Below are 19,054 nucleotides of genomic sequence, written 5' to 3'. Positions count from 1 at the left end.
CAATGACAAAAGAAGAAGGCCACTCGAGAGACCCGAGCTACGAAGGTTTGTATTATCAAGAAATACAAACGATCCACCTTGTCGGCAAGGGACATCGGCAGAGCAGAGTGGGCCATTTTGCCGATGTATGGGGATGTGGGGATGGAAATACGGGGTGCGGGAAGCTAGGATGTGGAGTTGCGGGGTGGTTCCGCCATTGTATAGATGTCGGGGAATATGTCTGATGGCATCACATTAACCCCGGATTCATTCGATCATCCCATAGCTCATGGGCCTGTGACCATACCAGAATGTCCGAAACCCCTCATCTTGCACCGTATGAAGGATATTGGGATCAAGAGTTCTCAGACCTCCTGGGTCCAGGGCATCTAGTATAAAGGCCGTGAAATGGCATCACTTTGTTTGGGAAGAATAACTACACATTCTGCTCATCATGAAGGTCCAAATCGCCATAACGCTTCTTGTTCCAACAGCCCTTGGCCTCATCTCCGTCCCCGATTCCCCGCCCAACTTTGCCAGCGATCCTATTCCCAAGGATCTCTCGTCGTTTTCAATCGAGCTTTCATCATTTCCCAACTATGCTGGAAACACTTCGATTCCAAATGACTTCTCATACAATCTGCTATCCAACCTGAAGGAGCTTACGGGAGTCTGGCCCAAGGTCAGAGTGGGGGGGACAACGCAGTATGAACACTCCATACGATAGATCTGTCTCATCTAATGTTGTACTATCAGGGACAAATCATTGTTTGATCCAGACCAGGCTGAAGCTATAAAGCTTTATTTTGACAAGCCTGGCGACGACCAACCATCGCGTGCAACATACGGACCGGCCTTTTTTGAGTCATACCAAACATGGGAGGGCGTCAAGTTCATCCATGGCTTCAACTTCAACTATAATGGTTCCGACGCTACTGAACAACTCCAATCGGTGTCTTCTGCAGCCTGTACTGCTATGGGTCAACGTCTCTTCCTCTCCGAACTGGGAAATGAAATCGACTTTGCACCTGGATGGCCCAATTTCTACCGTTCCCCGAACTGGACTATGGCGGACTATGTGAAAGAATGGAATTGGAAGACAGATGTTATGGCCAAGTCTATTAAGGAGAGCTGTCCGGACGTTACGACTGATTTTATCGCGCCTAGTTTCATCTGGACTAATCTTACCGGACGAGCTCCATGGAATCCAGCGGATGCTTTTAAGTTGGGGCTGGGAGATAATGGGCTTGTCAGTGAGATTGGCGTGCACAAGTATGTTTGATGCATTCTTAAAGATATGATACTGACATGCATCAGCTATATGAACGCTGACTCAAAGGAACGTTTCGGTGTCGACAATGAAGATCTACAGGGTGGGTACTCCTCCATCATCAAGTATAGATTGACTAATCAGATAGAACTGCTCATGAACCACTCGAGCATCGTCGGCTCCCTAGGTCCTCATATAGAGCTCGCCAGGAACCTATCCGACCTAGGCCTCCCGTACATTCTTAGCGAAACAAACAGCATCGCAGGGCAGGGACGAATCAACAAGACAGACGTCTTGGGTGATGCCCTTTGGCTGGTTGATTATACACTCTGGGCTGGAGCCCATGTACGTCCCCTATCTTGTTTTCTTGATATGAGTACTAAATAAAGTAGGGTGTAAAACGGATTCATTTCCACCAAGGGATGAATTATCGCTATGCATCGTGGCAGCCGATGGAGAGCAACGGGACTCTGCCTACGACTCGGCCGCCTTATTATGGGCATATCATGGCGTCGCATGCACTTGGGAACTCTAGTGACACACGCATCGCAAATATCCCTCTGAAGGAAGATACAGAATCCGCATACGCTATATACGACGACAATTCTCTCTCTCGCATCGCCATCCTCAACATGCAAGAGTCGTTTGCCAATGCCACCAGCCGCCCTACCGAGAAGTATACCGTCAAAGTCCCCAATCATTTCCACAGAGCAAGGGTGGATAGACTCATCGCACCAGGAAGCGACTCTCGTACGAACATCACATTCGGCGGTGTTTCGTACGACTATACTCGATCACGGGGCCACCCTGTTGTGTTGAATTCGCCAGAGTACGCGGCCATCAAAGATGGAATGCTGCAGATAGCAGTTCCTGCCTCTTCAGCTGTGCTTCTTACCCTCGATGGTTAGGGATACGCGTTGTGTGCAATACTCGGGGATCCCCGTGTAACGCAGATGTTTCGGAGTCCTCAAGTCTATCTGTCATTTAGGAATATTGTGTCACATGCCCTTGCATGATGACGTTTCGCTGAAACTATCAATTCTGAATTTATGTTTTAGTGACGGTATACCAGTACTCTAGCACAGCTTTCAATGTTTGTAGTATTGTATCCCACCATCCACCCTATACTATCAAATGCACATTTCCCTAGAATCTATACAAATCGAGACTATATGATAATGGTATATTTGAGAGGAGAGAAACCATAGCACTACTGGTAAAACAGCCATTTGATAATCCGCGCTCGATGGCCTTTTTTCAGCAGTCCCCTTGCTGCCTCTCGAATCTCCTCGGCGTTTCCAGTCACGTCAGATATGCCCCTCTCCGCCATGAATAGTTGCAGACCTCGCCGCTCAACCTCTGTCAGATCCTCCCAGAGCTGTTCCGTTTTCCCCTGGGAAAAGTCCAAGGACAGTCCGAACAGGGCATAGACGCGCTCGGCGATGTTAAGATTTGTATAATCCCAGTCCAAATTTATCCACCGAATTTTTATGGCCCAGGGAATACGCCGGAGTCTCAGGCCTGCATCCCAGGACTTCTGCGATATGGTTCGGCAGTCCCTTCCACTCACGGCGTGGATGGGTCCCTTGCTTCCCTTGGCCAGGTGAGCCAGCAGTCGGTCAACCACGACGTCGACCGGGACCGCGTCGACGTTTGCCTCTTCCTGTGGGTTCTTGAGCCTTGTTTGGACATGAAATTTTGAGAAAGGTAGGACAAGAATAGAAGCAGCGATCATCGTATACGGGCAGGATCTCGGATGCTGGAAGTTGACGCAAGGGAACAACTGGGCCGGCGTGATGATGGACGGCCGGACGATGAGAATCTTGTCTGGCGTGCTGGCCTTGTCAAAACGCTCCACGAGAATGCGTTCTGTCAGGTGCTTTGCATAGGCATACGCCCATACGAACTCGTGGGACTCATATTCGGCGCTCGTGCCTATTTGCATAACCTCGTGGAGTTCATCCTCAAGACTGCGGGGCTTCTCGGATTGGAGTGGATACATATCTTCCTCCACCTTGACTTCGGGGAGGTCGCTCTGATTGTATAAAAAGATATTCACGTAGGCCGTTGACACAAAGACGAAGCGATGCAGATTCACGCATCCCAGTGCGAATTCGGCCACATTCTGACTTCCCCCGAGGACGGCGTCGATTACGTAGCCCAGAGGACGACCCAGGTTAATGGAGGACGCTGAATGAATCACAATGTGGATCCTTTCTTGTAGCATCCTGACCACATCATCTGTCATGCCCATGTTGGGTTTGAGCATGTCGCCCTCGATGACAGTAATATGCGGTGCCTTGCGCAGTGCATCATAAGCTGCCAGTGGAAGGGAAAAGCCCCATTTTTCTTCGAGTCGGCTGATTACTGTTAATATGCAAGCTGACAGCATATGGATATCACCTACCCCCATCCTCCTCGGCATAACAGGTAGATGTGAGCCACCGGCGACTGTGAGGCGAGACGGTAGACAAGCGCCGTTCCCACGAAGCCTGAGCCACCGGTGATGAGGACGTTTTTTCCCGAGAAAAATTCCCACATTTCAGAGTCTACATGAAATGGAGTGAGGAGTAGTATAACTATATTCATGGCCAGCCATCGACCTTTATATAATGCAGTCAAGATTCGAGACATAATTAAGGTTCAGTCAATCTAGTATTGTGATACCCGGACTGTCGCAGTGGCTATCTAGCTACGTGGTCCTGCGTCACTGTCAGTCAAATGCCAGTTACGAATAGAGCAATCGATGTTCATACTGTGCAGATGATGCCGAGTGTCCCTCTGGGTAGTGGGTATATCGAAGGTGTTGGATATGTATACTAACTCTAGAGCATTAAAGTTGGAATGTCCCACAATCGCACAATCGGTATTGTGTTAAGCAAGTATTATGACTCATGATAGATCTGGCATTCCTATCGTGATGGTGTGTAACGCTGAACGGTGATTGCTCCTTCATGACGCATACCATAAAGGATATCTGCACTCAGACCAGGCTCCCCATGAAGCATACTACCATGGGAGACCAGGGGGCATCACGGTATTGCCATGATATTGCTCTTCCGCAGCAGATAAACAGGTCACCGCGAATGATGTTCCCATGGCCGGTGATCCTCAAACTATGCTATAATGTACTTCTATACGCGAATCTCCGGTCTACCATGGAATCAGATAGAGGCAATTACTGATATCTTCACCTACCCTTGTCCGGGTTCCAGTCGAAGGAGAGCGTACAGCACAGCCAGCCCACACGGAACCGTCAATTACGACAAGGTCAGCTTGGAAATTTGGGACTCACCTTCACGATGTATCTTTTACATGGAGATGGCCGAACAAGTCATTTCACATCCGTGGGTTGCTCCATATGACATTTACAGTTTGAATTCAGGCAGCAAGGCAGCAAGGCACTCAGGCACCAACCCACATCCACACCTCGAATTCCGCTCTTTTGATCTCCCCAAAAATGGCATCGTACCTTCCGATCGAGATTGTCTCGCAAATCGCCTCGTATCTCGCAAAGGAGTGCGGCGAGGAGCGGTCCACACCTTGGTTCTATTATGGCCAGATTCCCAGATTAACACCATGCTCGACAGTGTCTTCCACGTGGCAGGCGGCCTGTGAGCCATTCATCTATCGTACTCTGCTCGTGTACAGCGAGGATCTGGGCTATAAAGGCCATCTGACATGGCATGGGCTGGATCAGTTGACATCTGGTGCTCCTTATAGACGGCGGCGTAGAGCATGGATACGCCACATCCTGTACCAAGCTGTCGTGCCGTGGGATAACTTTGGAGAATCCAGATACTTCAAACTTGAAGGATACACGTACGATAATCCCTTACGACGCGGCAACGATGAGGTCTTCCATCTTGCTGTTGCCAATTTCTTTGACGTCCTCGCCTCATGGGGACGCGACCTCGAGCCCCGGGTGTGTGTCACTCTTCTTGACCCCAAGGGGGTGCGATGTCTGCCCGAACCGTTGACTTTTGATGACCCAGATGGCGTAGTACACCCCCGTCCTATACACTTTGACCCGCCAAACGATGCGGTCGTGATCCCCCAGTCCCTTGGCTTTCCACCTGGGTCAAGTCTTGCTCAAGTGCCCTGTATCAACACTGTCCACTTCGAAGGAACCGTCAAGAGATTAAAGTATTCATTCTTTTCCAGCAAAGTAGCCTCGGAGATTCTTGCGTCCTGCCCTTATGTCAAACATTCCACTTTACGTCTGGTTTATCCTGTTCCAAATGATTCACCGGTTCTTTTGTGTGAGCAACGCGAGGGTAAGGGCCATTTGGGCCATATTGAATTTCTATGAATAGCCTATGAAGCTGACATTTTCATCCATAGCCAACTCTAATCTTGTTGCCCAAATGCCATCGACATTGGAAACACTCAATATAGAATGTGGCTCTTCAATGTCGCCTTTCAATGCACCCAATCTATTGCCTCCATCCGGCATCGATTCACTACTCCCCAACCTACGCATGCTCTCTATGCGACTTCGAGAGCTTCGCCTCAAGAACTCCCGCGTCAGCAGTGAGCTATTCTGGCCATCGCAGCAATCAAAAGCTCCTTACTGGCCGAGGTTAGAAATCTTCATACTGGAAACAATGCCTCTCCTTCCATCCGGTTAGATCCTCCCTCTCTTTGCCAGCAACGACCTCTCGCTGATTCCCGGTGTCAGGTGATCGCCTTATCAGCGTTGCTTACTATGCCGAAAACCCCACTCTCGATGAATTCAATCACGACGCCTTGTCGCGTATATATATTGCTCTCGGTCGCGCTGTTCACCAAATGCCCCGGCTCCAACGCCTCATGCTGAAGATGACCGATTCGTCGACCCACTATCTCAATTTGAATGTGAAAAAGGTTGACGGTGTGGATTACATCAGGGTCGAATGGTCCAGTTCACACGGGTATCGTCCTGACTATAGCATCTACTCGGTCTGGGGCATACCTGTTGACGAATTGCATGTGTCGGAAGTTCCTGGTAGTATTTATAAACTCCATACGATTTGCCGTGGTTATGCTCCTGTTCCGAGAGTGACGCGGTAATATTGCGCTAGATTGGTTTTGTTTACGTATCTCTTCGCTTCGGCGTGTTTGTTTTGTTAGAAATGTGTCTGACGACCATTGCGTGTACTATCCCGTCACAAGTGGCATTCTCTTATAAGCAACTCCACCCTGATACGATATGCATATTTCTTATCTCAACCAGTATGGATCTACTCTATTTGACTCTAATTCAATCACCAATTGCTAAATACGAGATATAAACTTTGACTGTGTGCGGAATTTGTAATCATGCATATGGGATGTTAGATATATATATCGGTATCTCCAATTCAACTTTTACCCCAAATTCGAATCCCACACTCCAACTTCACTTAAATAACCAACACCCTGACATCTCAATCAAATCAACCTATATCAATATAAAGCGACAATGGCATTTATCCAAAAAGAATTCACGCATCCCCCTCCTCACCCCGCAATCGGGACCCTCGCCGACTCCCCGACCGCAAAACCGTGGTATCCGATCGGCCCTGGCATCTGGGAACTTCTCCTCAACGGCAACCCCAACTCAGACAACAAGTCTGTTCTACAATGGTATGATCCAGGAACCAAGTCGACGCAGACAGAGCCGATTACGCACACATATTTCGAGGAAGTGTGTTTCATGCAGGGTGGACTGAAGGACTTATCGCTGGGTAAAGCTTGGAGTGTTGGGGCTTATGCTTGGAGAGAACCGGGGATGGTGCATGGGCCTTACGAGGCTTCTCAAGAGGGGTGTTTGCAGTTTGTCAAGTTGATACCGGCTGGGGAGAAAGCATAGAACTTTTGCATTTGGGGCGTGTGGCTTTTTAAAAACAGCATCCCAAGCATGATCTCATCAAGCCTCCATTTTTATTATTTTCGAATGTATCCACTTCTTTTTCGTTAGTAGCTTCGAAAGACATTCGTTTTTCGCTGGGATCGTCTCGATAAGACTCGGTTCGGAATGCGGAAATCGAAGCAACCTCCAGGGAGAAGTCTCCCTCCTGTGTTCCAAAGAAACTATAACCGTTAGCAACAAGTACATTCAGAAGTAATGGAAAAAGAATATACCTTCTCATCATGATGCTAACCCTCTTAATATTCGTCAAGTTCAATGGCGTCTTAACCTTTTTCTCCTTCCCCCGATACGTAGCCTTGAAATCGGCCCATTTGATCGAAACCCGCTCTTTCTTCTCTGCCGGGAAGTCATATTCCCAGCTCAACGTGCTTTGTTCCCTTCCATCCGGTCGCTTGGGCAGAATTTCGTCCTTCAGCGTGATGGTGTAGACTTTTCCGTCCGCCCGGTCAACGTCCAATTCGAGGCCATCGTACTCGGAGAGATCCCATGTTCTGTCCGTGCCTCTTGTTCGCTGAGAAGCGAATCCTGCACCACCGAGGGTTGTAATATCGAGGTTACCGTGGAATCTGGCGATCGGCGAGGAGGGAGAGCAGGTGAGGGTGGAGTGGGAGGATCCGCCACGGACACGGTCGTCGGAGGAGGTCCAGTCAAGCGGTGACCATGCTCTGGTGAGTGTATTAGTTAGGAAGGAAGGTCAATGGAGTGAGGATACTCACTTGCTGCCTCCGAAGAGGTCAATTCGCGACGTTTGAGAAGCCATTGTGATGGTTGTGTGGGATATTGTGATGATCAAAGGGAGCTGGAGGATTGGCGGCTGACGAGTGGGAGCTTATCTTAGCGTGGTATGACGTCATTTACGAAAACATCGCCTGGGATAGAGATAAGGACTTAATGGAAAGCTATAACACATGTGCTATCTATGGATAATGCCTCGCCGGGAAGAATGACGGAGCGATTTATTTTACAAGAAATCACCTTCTTCTCAGGGAAAGAATAGCATCATCCCCTTCCTGAACATCAACTGCCCCAGGAGACGGCTTCGTGAAGTTTGCCCTTGGAAAAGGCAAAGAAGAACCTTTCGCGTCCACATACTTCTCCAAACGGACATCATACCGGCTGAGCAGCAATGCAATGAACATGAAGACATATCTCCGCGAGAAAAATCGTCCCGGGCATAGTGTATTTCCACCTCCCCATGGCCTGTAACTCGCATTGCTTTTGAGGGTCTTGTCGTGCAGAAAGCGTTCGGGCTGGATTACCGTTGGAGTGGGACCCCAGACATCGGTATTAACATGCAGGTGGCGATATGGAACCTTGGATGGGGTTAGAACTAGGCTTATATACGCAGATGATGAGAGACTTACCATGAGTTTATTCCCCTCGTGGAGAGTTTTTCCCGCAACGATAGTAGGACTGACGATGTCACGTACCAGCGCGCTCCCAAGAGTCATTCGAAGGACTTCGCTCCATAGAGAGTCTAGCTTGGGACATTTATCTGCTAGGTACTCCTCATCGACATTTTTTCCATTGACAGATGGTAGTATCTCAGAACGGATGGATTCGAGAAGCGCCGGATCCCGAACCAAATGTGCAACAATCCAGAACGCAACTTTGTAAACGTTGGCAAAGACCCTGTTGAGATCGAATTAATATGTGAGTCATCTTCAATGGAAAGCGGGCAAAGGACAAACATACACCCAGTAGTGAAGCGCTATCATTCCAGCCACTTCTTTTTCGCTCAACTTGGTAGCGCGAAGCAATTGCTCCAACTCCTCGACAAAAAAGCTCTGTTGTGATTTCTGCTCCTTTGGAAACTGGGCAAACTTGAAAAACGTATCGATGAGCTCACGTTTGGCTTCCAGCATGTCCTGACTTAAGAACGCAGGGAGCTGAAACATGTACTTCCAATTCGTGCGCTCCCATGCCAGACACCACCGGGTCAAGTCGGGCTTGATCTCCCATATGATATCCCCAAAATATGCCTCTGTTGTGCCGCGGATGAAGACGTGGTTGCACCACTCGAAGAGCGAAACAGTCATCCATTCCTTCGACTTGCTCATAACGGCAGGATGGCTGTCCAAATTCAAATTCTTGTAAATTCCGGGTTTGATTCTCTTCTCGAAGAGCGGCTCGAGCTGTCCTCCTGGCTGTCCCTGTTGACGGTGCAGTTCGATGATGATATCTGTCGCGTTGAGTGGACGTGTATTACTCAATCTGTTGTATTTCGAGAGAGGATTTGCGACAAACATGTTATCGGCGCTTTCCTCAGAGACGCCCATCCACCTGTACATGCCTTTGCTAACAGAATCGATTGAGATTGTTGCGGTGTTTTTGTAAACTCCGGTCAGATCGCGGGGTGCGGTGATAATGTACATGATCTGTCCGGCGATGGTAACAGCGAACGGTTCGTTGGTATATCCGCAATATTTCCTATACTGTCAGATATTCCTATCCTCGACGGGAGCTTGGAAAAAGCTACCTGCCGCACTCCACCAGCGCATTGTAATCTTTGAAGAAGCCCGCCGCATGTCCTGGACAGTTAGCATCCGGAGTAAAGCGAAGAGGAGTCGCAAGTACCAAAGACTGCAAATGAATCAATGTTAGTATCCTTATCGAATGTGACTTTCGAGAGAGAACTCACAAGGAACCCAGTAGGGAAGCTCCTTTGGATCATCTGGGTGAAGAATCGGAGATATCGTGAATCTCCAAATCCTCCAAGACAACAATGAAGCTACTCCAAGCAAAAAGAACTTGAGTGCTGGATGGAAGCTGAGGATATCATGGCCAAGTAACACTATGTCAGCGATGATAGTCATCGTGAATGGTGGTAGGAAGAGTGTCAGGTAGAAGCGACCATGAGGGGTAGAGAAATATAAGAGGGGATGTCACTGATTGGGAAGGCGTAGGGCTCGGCAGTATTGCAAAGTCAATCCCGTGATAGGCTCGCAGTGAATGGCGAGGCTGAAACATGCAGCTGTTAAAAAAAGTACAGCCGGAAATTTTGCATGCGAGGAACTGCAAATTTACAGAAACGGTATTATGGAAGGACCCTGGTCAGCCTCTGCATCGTTACACCAACACGCCAGGAGGTGTGCTGGACGAACTGGAAAGAGTGTATTCTCACCAATCAGCAATGAGCCGCCATAAATAGACAATAAGCCTTGTGCCTTGCGGGGTTTCATTGAACATTTTCAGCCCCAAAGAATGTGATTGTTCTGCGCTTCGGGCATGCCAATTGCCTGTTTGGTCGAGGACTAGATGACTGCATCGCGCAGACTTCCAGTTTCCTTGCAACTTCATAAGGATCAATAAGAAATCGGAGTATTGCTGCGCCTTGATTTTAAGACTACCAGCCAGGATTCGATGTCAGATTGTCTGTCCAACCCTCCTCGGAACCCCGTTCTGCCCACGGATTACATGCATAAGAGCCCCTTGAATCAAGGACATCGAGGCAACACTTGCATAGACATAACCTTGGTTGGTGGGGTATAATACGAGCTGACCTTTTGGCCTGGCAGCCGAAGTTTATCTCCAGTTGAAGCCACCCTCAAGTTACCTTTTGCTTAGCATCGTCAACATCTATCTATCCGCAAGTATGGATCCTTCAGAGCTGGCAAATATGACTCCAGAGCAACTGGCAAACACGCCAGTAAGGCCTCCACCCCCAGGAATCACACCGAATCTTGCAAATCCGTCGTCAGATGGCGATGTCTTGGTGATTATCGGGAGTGTCATGATAGGCATCATGCTGGTAATCGCCAGTCTGAGATTCTATGTCAAGTTCTTCATGCGACGAAAACCGAGTCCAGATGATTGTATGTCACCCTCTCTGCCATGAGGAAATTACTAACATAATGCAGGGACGACTTTGGTTGCAGTTGTGAGTAGAAAGAGCCATCGTACAGAGCTTCACACTAACCAAGATAGCTTGGAACCATTGCATACTTTGTGATCTGCATGTTTGGTATGCTCTATCTGTTCTATATATCAATCAGAGCTAACCTCGCATAGCCGTCAAGAAAGCCAAGTTCGGAACTCATATGTGGGATCTTTCTATCGCCCATATGATGAGCAAAAAGTTTATCATCGTGAGTCTCCGCGAAACATCAAAGACCATCGCTGATTATTGGCAAGACGGCCTTCTTCTCCAACTGGGTCACTGCAATCGTTTGGGCCTTTGCCAAAACCTCCTTCTTCCTCATGTACCTTCAGCTGTTCAAGCCATTCAACTGGCTGCGATACGCCGTATACTTTGGCCTGTTTATAAACTGGGGATTCTATATCTCTGTCATTGCGGCAACGCTATACTTTACCGCCCCTGCACCAGGGCAAAGCTGGCAGGATAGCTTCTCGTCCAACCGCTATCGGCGATCTCTCAATACAACCATTCCCATTGCTGCTGGGAGTCTTGTTCTGGACATATATATCTTCATTCTACCAGTCGCCTGCATCTGGCCTTTGAACATGACGATGAACAAAAAGTTTGGTGTTTTGGCCGTCTTTGCTACTGGTCTGGCGTAAGTGAGCGTCTCGCTGGAGTAGAACCCGCTAACCATGATAGTGCGTGCGTTGCCTCGTCATTGAGCATCTACTTTAAAGACCATCTGGATCACCACCAAGACGACTATACCTACTACACCCTTCCCGTTCTCCTGATGGCCCTCGTGGAGATGTGCGTTGGAATCTCAGCCAGCTGCATGCCTCCCCTTACCCATCTATTCAAGCACGGCAATCTACAATGGAGCAAGGTTAGCTCTGTCATACTTCGCCCCTTCCAGTCTTTGCATTCCGGAAGCTGGAAAGGCAGTAACAACTCCAGAGGCTCAGGCGGCAGTGGCTGGTCGGAAGGGGCTTTGAAGAAGAATAACTACACCAATATGAAGGTTGCTAATAAGAATGAGCACGAGCTGAGCCATGTCAAGTCTATTAGAACATTTATCCGTGGAGGACGAACACCCGATGGGGATGACGATGATGGGATTCATTTGAAATATGGGATCAGCCAGGATGTTGAGTTTTCGAGGGAAGTTACGCCTACAGCCAGAAGTGCAGTATGATAAGCTGGGATGCTTGAAATAGTGGACACAGCATGAAGATTCTATATTTTAATTTAGCCTCGTTTAAACTGCCATAGCACTATATATAATTGATGACCGCAGACTTCTTCAAGACTACGACACCAACTCTAAACGGCCACGGCAGATCAATCCCGACCCTAGGAAAATACGCGAACGAGGGGAATCACCTCGAGTCTCACGTCAGATGAGCTCATGAGCAATGCAAGGGATTTAAAATACACAAGTTTCAAGCAAATTCGCAAAACACGTCGGGTATCCTACCGCTGCTGTCAACAGACCCCACGCTCCACGAGAACAAAGAAACAAGGCTACCCACCCCAAAAACTAATGCTAGACCGTCGATCAACCTTGTCTTTATTCTTAGGTAGCTAGTTTGAGGCTGTGTAGGTGATCAAGCATCCCTTGCTGCGTCGACTCCGATTGGCCATGTTGTATGTATGTCTCACGGGCTAGATATGCCGTTGGCCGTGTACCCCTCACTGTGCATACACAACCTTTCCTGATTGAGTATGTCGAATGAGTCACCTGGTGTTCTGGTCGGTTGCGCTCCTGTGGTATCTTGTCAAGCTGTATGATCAACGCTGCGAATAAGACAGTGAGCCTTAATGCTTGATAGACGTGGCCCTCGGGTTACATTGCATGGTCTGACACTGCTAGTCTTAGAAGCATACCAGGCTCATAATTATGCTGTCCTTGCAGCCTCGTGAAGGCATTGAAGCATCGTGGACAAAGACTTAGGGCCGTGGATGTAATTCTGATACACGTTGTTACACAGGACGCGGCAGCTCCCCGCCCTCTCCGCATGCTGTGGCATAATTACGGCAGCTGGAGAATAAAATACGGCTTAGTCACCAAGATGCTGGTGAATGGAAGGAAGGATTGAAATCCAGGCGAGCGTAAACAAAGCAGGCAGACGTCTCTTCTTTCTCATCGTCGTGCTCAATCTTCTCCTCACCACCGTCACAATACCCAAGAAGTGTCGTCGTTGTTGTCCTTCCAGAACCAACACCATGACTTCCAACAAGTCCGTCCTCATCACCGGCTGCAGTGATGGCGGTATCGGTTCTGCTCTCGCTATTGTCTTCCAGCAGGCTGGATATCGTGTGTTTGCGACCGCTCGAAACCCAGAGAAGATGCAGAATCTCAAGGACCTGTCGAACCTCACTCTCTTAACGCTCGATGTGACCGACTCGACCCATATCAGCGCCGCCGTGGAAGCCGTCAGCAGGGAAACAGACGGAAACTTGACATATCTTATCAACAACGCCGGCCGAAACCACTTCATGCCCATTCTGGATGAAGACATCGATGCAGCGAAGAGGATCTACGAGACGAATGTCTGGGGGCCGGTGGCTATCACAAAGGCGTTTGCACCGCTCCTTATCAAGGCCAAGGGAACGATCGTGTTCACCACTTCTATCTCTGGCTATGTGAATGTTCCTTACATGGGTATGTTATCGTGCCTACTTCTCTTGCACTGTCCTCCATGTAGAGGATAAGGAAGGCTGACGATGATCTGTTGTAGGTGTGTACGGCGCTTCGAAACGCTCCATCGAGATCATCGCGGAAACCCTCCGTCTCGAGATGGCCCCATTCCACGTGAACGTTCTGTCGGTAGTGACCGGTGCTGTCAAAACAAACGGCCAAACATACTTCCAGGACTGGAAACTGCCCGAGGACTCTCTATACAAGCCGATCGAAGATACCATCCACAAGCGAACACGGGGCGCAGACGGCGTCAAGCGCATGGAGTTGATGGAGTATGCTACAAAAGTCGTCCATGAAATCGTTGGAGGACATACGGGCAAGTTTTGGTACGGCAACAATGCCGGGGGCGTCAAGTTCGGCTCTACGTATCTCCCCAGTTCGATGATGGTAAGCCTTGATCAACACCATCACCCTTGTAAACCGCATTAGCTGACAGTTGTATAGGACAGCGGAGTCGTCAAAGGGACCGGCCTAGATGTCTTGGCGAAGCAGCGCTTGTGATTTGGTTACCCTGGAGGGCCTGGTTTGTTTCTTTGTCTAGTTACTAGCGAGCACCTGTTCAGCCAATCGTGTTATTTGTTGTTCTTTTTTCTTAGGGCTATCAGCACCTATTTTCCGAGATCCTAGTTTGTTGATCCGGTGATGCCCAAGGATTGTCTAGCGCCCACGAGGAATCAAGTAGATTAGAAGTGTAATGAATTCCACCATTATGACAGACCTTAGCGTAATTACACCACTAAGTGGAATGCAACGTGTTGGCCATCATGCCGCGACATAGTTTACCCCTCACTGCCAGCCACAGCAATCTAAACACCAAGCCCACCATAACCCAGTTTATGCGATCAGCGAACATCACCAGGATCTGCGGATCGACGTAGAATAATGTTTCTCAACGCCCATGGCTGAGCCTATTGGAAAGCAACATATTTGGGGGCGAAGAATGTTCATATACTAGCCTTGCATGTGTGTAATAACCCCCAACACTAACAACGACACCAGAATTTCGTTTCTATTCTAGTCTCGAACAGGCATATCACAGCATCAGCCCCGAAACACGCATGAATGGCCTCCAAATCTGGGGTTTTTGTGCAACAGCAACTGCACCCCGATGTAAGGCATCCTGGGAGGCGCGGACATTCACCCAAATCAGGAAGTTTTCCAAAGTGTCTGATCGTGGGAGCAGCTGCAGCTGTCAGATAGGGCGAAGGTGCTATTCTTGGATACTGTTATATCATTGCTTACGGGTGACTGGTAAGGCAGACTGTCCGTTTCAGCTTCAATAGGTATGTTGGATGAGCAAGTTTTGTCGGCGAGGATATATGAGGGGCGTTGGAGATGGAGTTGATAGTTGATAGTTGAACAACTTGCAATAGACGACGGAATCTGTATACATCTATATACTGCTAGAGCAATGGACTCTCAGTCTTTCTATAGGTGTCTCTTCTGGGGCGCTGCGACGCTCTATGTTTCTGCGGAAGTATACTACTTTATACTTGTTCGTCTCACATCTGCCATCAGAGAACCCATTCTAATCAGCACAGACTATCCTAAAGTCAGACTGGAGCAAGCGAGATGGATACTTTGGTCGCTTTGTGTCTGTCGTACGGGACTTTGTATGTTTACATCCGACCCCTTACAGAACTTCGATACTGACATGATCAGCGCGCTGGAAAATACTACAAACCATGGACGACGAACAAGCCAATTTTGATTACCCCAAGTAAGGAGAATATGCGTGAGTTGAGCGAGGCAGTTGTATTGTCGCAGAGGGCTGTTTACGCGGATGTATGTATACCCGGATCTGATGCTACTGGAGATGGTGCTAACAGAGTAGATGTTTGGGTTCAAACATACGATGAACAACCTCGATCATCATGATCACAAGGTTGCTCGGACAAGGCTCTATGGTCGGCTGTTGCAGGTTAATGGCCCTGGCAATCTGACTGGGTTGTATCCCTATCTGCAGAGAAGAGTCGAAGATACTCTCGATGGCCTTCTTAAGGCACAAGGGGGAGCTAAAGGTAACTTCCATCCATTAGTTTGATGTTACCTCTAACAAATACAGGCGCTGTCTCAATTCAAGTGACGCAGTTGACGAAAGTCCTTGCCTCGAGATTGATGGGTGTTGTGTTCTTTGGCCAAAAGCTTGGTATGTCATATCAGCAAACTATACGGTCACCATCTAACAAGTTGCAGCATCCGATCCGGAGTTCGCAGATGCTCTTCTCCGATATTCGCAAGATATGGTCTCTTGCATGGCTGCCTTTCAAGTAACTCCGGGATTTCTTTCTCCGTATGTTATCAAGACACTTTGTTGCAATTTCCAATCTAACAAGACAGACTCGTTCATTCGATCATTACGCGACGGGGACGCGCCATGCACCTGATACAAAACAGGTTGATGGATATCATGGGTCCAGATCGTCAAGACTGGGATGAACTGGAGAATCTGAAACAGGTATGTTCATGCAAGCAATAGTTTTCATTCTGCTAACAATCCTAGTATACAATTGCCCACAACATGGCCGAATTAACCGAGTCGACTCATGACTACTGGACACCCGAGGTGCTCTCTCAGTCTCTTCTGGGCATCTGGTTTGCAGCATCGCATCAACCGTGGATGACGACGTGTTTTGTGCTGCTCGAACTCTGTGCTCGTCCGGAATGGCAGTTGCTTCTGAGGGAGGAAATTGGGGAAGAAAAGCTAGACTATGAGAGACTGGAAAAGCTTCCTCTGCTGGATAGCTTTATCAAAGAGACTGTCAGACTGAATCCACTGGATACAAGTATGTCAGCCTATCGTTCTATCTTTTGTATACTAATGGGAATAGTGGCTATCCGGAGAAAGGCTTTACAAGACTATACCTTTTCGACTGGCTCGCCTTTTGTTCCTTCTGGCTCTACCGTATGTGTTTCATCGTACGATATTCTGCATGATGAGAACACATACGACAGTCCAAACGAATTCAACGGTGGACGTTTTGTCAATAAGAGCAAATTTAGCGAAGTCTCAGAGCATTTCCCCATATGGGGATATGGATCACTGGCGTGGTAGGTCTTCTTCCCAGTAATATAAAGAAGAAACTAATGAGGCTACAGTCCCGGTCGGTTCCATGCATCGCTGGTGATGAAGTTGATTATATCCCATCTCGTGGCCAACTATGACTTGAGTTTCGAGGATAGCACGGCCAGACGATCATGGTCATGGGAGACATTCAGAATGCCCAGTAACTCTTTGCGGATTATGCTGAAGCGAAGGAGTGTTTGATTTATTGTTTTTTAGAGTCTATATCCCCGTTTTGTATTGCTTGTTTAGCTATTTCATTTTTGATATCCAGTCGAAGTATATTCAATGCCATTATTCTTCAGCAATTCCAATATATCCAAGACAATTCATCCACTCCACATAGCAGGGATCTAAAATCTCACTCTGGTCCGAATGTAAATCGTGCCAATACGAACCCCCACCCAATGAGCTGCAGCTGCGAAGAATGCCAGCATGCAAGGTGTGTTGCTGACCGCATCTTCGTATTGCACAAATTTCCAAAACTGGGTATGGCAGGCCAAGCTGAAACTCCGATTTTGCGTAACGATGAGAATGCGGTTCCTAAAAATAACAGCCATGATTGAGATATCGTCCGTCACCACGTGTCACTGATGCAGGTTATTTTGGCTCTGTGCGTCAAATGTACCTGCGATGGATTGATTGAGGTATAAAAGGGCGTATATTGTCTTGTTGGTACTCCAGCCATCCATGCCGCATTATACCATGTCTTTTGTCCGCCTGGCCCTCGTGGCCTCCATCTTCTCTTCCTGGGTTACTCTTGGGCTTGCCAGTGACACAACAAATCCCTGTGATGAACTATCCAACAGTCTACCAGGAAAGGTTGTCCTCCCAGGGAATCCTCAATACCAATCTGACGTTTCATCCTACTTCTTTCTCAACCAACGAATTGATCCTTTCTGCATTGTCGTGCCAACTTCCGCTGAAGATGTGTCACTTTCTGTCAAAATATTGACCAAACACCCATCGACCCCGTTTGCTATTCGCGGTGGTGGTCATTCCCCCAATAGAGGAGCATCTAATGCAGAAAATGGGGTCACAATTGATTTCCAGTCTATGAAGGAAGTAGCCAACTATGGACCCATCACCTCTGTTGGTCCGGGTGCTGCTTGGTCAGACGTGTATAGCGTTCTCGATCCCAAAGGCCTTACCGTGGTCGGGGGCCGAGTTGCTGGTGTTGGCGTTGGTGGACTGACTACTGGAGGTATGTCATCTTCCTTTGATTACATTTCACTGATGCTAATTCTCTTCCAGGGGGCATCTCTGCATTCTCACCGGAGCTAGGCTTTGCATGCGACAATGTCGCCAATATGCAAGTCGTTCTGGCAAACGGGGAGATCGTCAATGCCAATGCCACTTCAAACGCAGACTTGTTCATCGCTCTTAAAGGGGGCCAGAATAATTTTGGCATCGTGACTCGCTTCGACCTCAAGACTCATCAGCGCGATGAATACTGGGGTGGTTCGATCAATTATCCCCAGGAAGCAGAAGCAGCACAACTTGCGGCGTTTACTGAATTCAAAGACCCGGCCAACTTTGACCAGTATGCGGAGATTGAGCAGAGCTTTCTCTATATTGGCCAGGAGAAGGCCTTCTATAGCAGTAACAATATGTACTACACGAAGCCAGTGGTGAATGCGACTGGGCTGAAGTACTTTACGGATGTGCAGCCTCAGGTGTCGAGCACCATGCGCATTGCCAATACAAGTAGTTTTGCTGAAGAGTTGGCCAGTGTTCAACCCCAGAATCAATTGTCTGTATATCTACCCTGTTGTCTATTAATCTAACAGCCACAGTGCCGAATGGGCAACAACCACATTTGCCATCTCCCCGACGATCCTCGGCAAAGTCCACGGTCTATGGAACGCATCAGCTGTTGAACTTACCCCTGTCACAAACCTGACAAGTGTCTTGACTTTCCAATCTGTTCCAGCCCCTCAACCATCGTCGCCAAATAGCTTGGGTATTGATCCCAAATCTTCACCCGAGAAAAACCTGGTCTTGGCTCTTGTGAACCAGTACTGGTCTCTCGAGAGTGATTCTGACAAAGCGAATGGGGTGACGGAGGAATTGATGAGCAACATTGACGATCTCCTCAGACAGGAGGGCTTGTATGTTGACTACAAGTATCTCAACTATGCGGGTCCATTTCAAGATCCACTGGGAAGCTATGGCGATGAAAGTCTGGAGAGAATGAAAAAGGTGTCGACCAAGTATGATCCCACGGGTGTTTTTCAAAAACAGGTCAAAGGAGGCTTTAAACTGTTCAAGTAGATATATTG

The 19,054-nt window shown here is 48.3% G+C and overlaps 10 protein-coding genes across 10 annotated transcripts; 7 read left to right on the top strand and 3 right to left on the bottom strand.

Moving 5' to 3' along the window:
- Positions 1-303: 303 nt before the first annotated feature.
- On the top strand, positions 304-2,581 carry ASPWEDRAFT_42666 (glycosyl hydrolase family 79 C-terminal domain-containing protein). Its single transcript, XM_040835838.1, has 5 exons — positions 304-684; positions 736-1,251; positions 1,297-1,352; positions 1,398-1,594; positions 1,642-2,581. The coding sequence occupies exons 1-5, from the start codon at positions 434-436 to the stop codon at positions 2,155-2,157; spliced, it is 1,536 nt and encodes a 511-aa protein (XP_040686327.1). The 5' UTR covers positions 304-433; the 3' UTR covers positions 2,158-2,581.
- Positions 2,252-3,790, bottom strand: ASPWEDRAFT_136965 (uncharacterized protein; the record flags this gene model as incomplete). The annotated part of the gene is made up of 2 exons (XM_040829357.1): positions 2,252-3,609; positions 3,657-3,790. The coding sequence occupies 2 exons, from the start codon at positions 3,788-3,790 to the stop codon at positions 2,460-2,462; spliced, it is 1,284 nt and encodes a 427-aa protein (XP_040686326.1). The 3' UTR covers positions 2,252-2,459.
- Positions 3,791-4,375: 585 nt separating this feature from the next.
- Positions 4,376-6,301, top strand: ASPWEDRAFT_185147 (uncharacterized protein; the record flags this gene model as incomplete). The annotated part of the gene is made up of 4 exons (XM_040832065.1): positions 4,376-4,582; positions 4,635-5,526; positions 5,594-5,875; positions 5,931-6,301. The coding sequence occupies 4 exons, from the start codon at positions 4,376-4,378 to the stop codon at positions 6,299-6,301; spliced, it is 1,752 nt and encodes a 583-aa protein (XP_040686325.1).
- A 391-nt stretch (positions 6,302-6,692) lies between these two features.
- Positions 6,693-7,082, top strand: ASPWEDRAFT_29805 (uncharacterized protein; the record flags this gene model as incomplete). The annotated part of the gene is made up of 1 exon (XM_040833328.1): positions 6,693-7,082. One exon carries the CDS (start codon positions 6,693-6,695, stop codon positions 7,080-7,082), a length of 390 nt encoding a protein of 129 aa, XP_040686324.1.
- On the bottom strand, positions 7,027-8,007 carry ASPWEDRAFT_588663 (CIA30 family protein). The gene is made up of 3 exons (XM_040838412.1): positions 7,859-8,007; positions 7,355-7,807; positions 7,027-7,303 (listed from the first exon to the last, which is right to left on the bottom strand). Exons 1-3 carry the CDS (start codon positions 7,900-7,902, stop codon positions 7,111-7,113), a joined length of 690 nt encoding a protein of 229 aa, XP_040686323.1. The 5' UTR covers positions 7,903-8,007; the 3' UTR covers positions 7,027-7,110.
- A 106-nt stretch (positions 8,008-8,113) lies between these two features.
- On the bottom strand, positions 8,114-9,816 carry ASPWEDRAFT_29803 (cytochrome P450; the record flags this gene model as incomplete). Its single annotated transcript, XM_040833327.1, has 5 exons — positions 8,114-8,455; positions 8,507-8,774; positions 8,838-9,572; positions 9,622-9,725; positions 9,784-9,816. 5 exons carry the CDS (start codon positions 9,814-9,816, stop codon positions 8,114-8,116), a joined length of 1,482 nt encoding a protein of 493 aa, XP_040686322.1.
- A 534-nt stretch (positions 9,817-10,350) lies between these two features.
- On the top strand, positions 10,351-12,698 carry ASPWEDRAFT_42662 (uncharacterized protein). The gene is made up of 6 exons (XM_040835837.1): positions 10,351-10,957; positions 11,003-11,022; positions 11,070-11,106; positions 11,154-11,230; positions 11,277-11,659; positions 11,704-12,698. Exons 1-6 carry the CDS (start codon positions 10,738-10,740, stop codon positions 12,197-12,199), a joined length of 1,233 nt encoding a protein of 410 aa, XP_040686321.1. The 5' UTR covers positions 10,351-10,737; the 3' UTR covers positions 12,200-12,698.
- A 532-nt stretch (positions 12,699-13,230) lies between these two features.
- ASPWEDRAFT_116254 (SDR family oxidoreductase) lies at positions 13,231-14,209 on the top strand (the record flags this gene model as incomplete). The annotated part of the gene is made up of 3 exons (XM_040828645.1): positions 13,231-13,669; positions 13,746-14,095; positions 14,153-14,209. 3 exons carry the CDS (start codon positions 13,231-13,233, stop codon positions 14,207-14,209), a joined length of 846 nt encoding a protein of 281 aa, XP_040686320.1.
- A 910-nt stretch (positions 14,210-15,119) lies between these two features.
- On the top strand, positions 15,120-16,976 carry ASPWEDRAFT_174093 (cytochrome P450; the record flags this gene model as incomplete). The annotated part of the gene is made up of 10 exons (XM_040831173.1): positions 15,120-15,203; positions 15,250-15,321; positions 15,371-15,493; positions 15,543-15,729; positions 15,774-15,857; positions 15,905-16,001; positions 16,049-16,166; positions 16,212-16,494; positions 16,540-16,759; positions 16,808-16,976. The coding sequence occupies 10 exons, from the start codon at positions 15,120-15,122 to the stop codon at positions 16,974-16,976; spliced, it is 1,437 nt and encodes a 478-aa protein (XP_040686319.1).
- A 501-nt stretch (positions 16,977-17,477) lies between these two features.
- On the top strand, positions 17,478-19,046 carry ASPWEDRAFT_29799 (FAD-binding oxidoreductase; the record flags this gene model as incomplete). Its single annotated transcript, XM_040833326.1, has 3 exons — positions 17,478-17,976; positions 18,027-18,525; positions 18,563-19,046. The coding sequence occupies 3 exons, from the start codon at positions 17,478-17,480 to the stop codon at positions 19,044-19,046; spliced, it is 1,482 nt and encodes a 493-aa protein (XP_040686318.1).
- Positions 19,047-19,054: the final 8 nt, after the last annotated feature.

Source organism: Aspergillus wentii (assembly GCF_001890725.1).
Source record: "Aspergillus wentii DTO 134E9 unplaced genomic scaffold ASPWEscaffold_6, whole genome shotgun sequence".
NCBI classification, from domain to species: Eukaryota; Fungi; Ascomycota; class Eurotiomycetes; order Eurotiales; family Aspergillaceae; genus Aspergillus; species Aspergillus wentii.
This window is presented reverse-complemented; position numbering and strand designations above follow the sequence as displayed.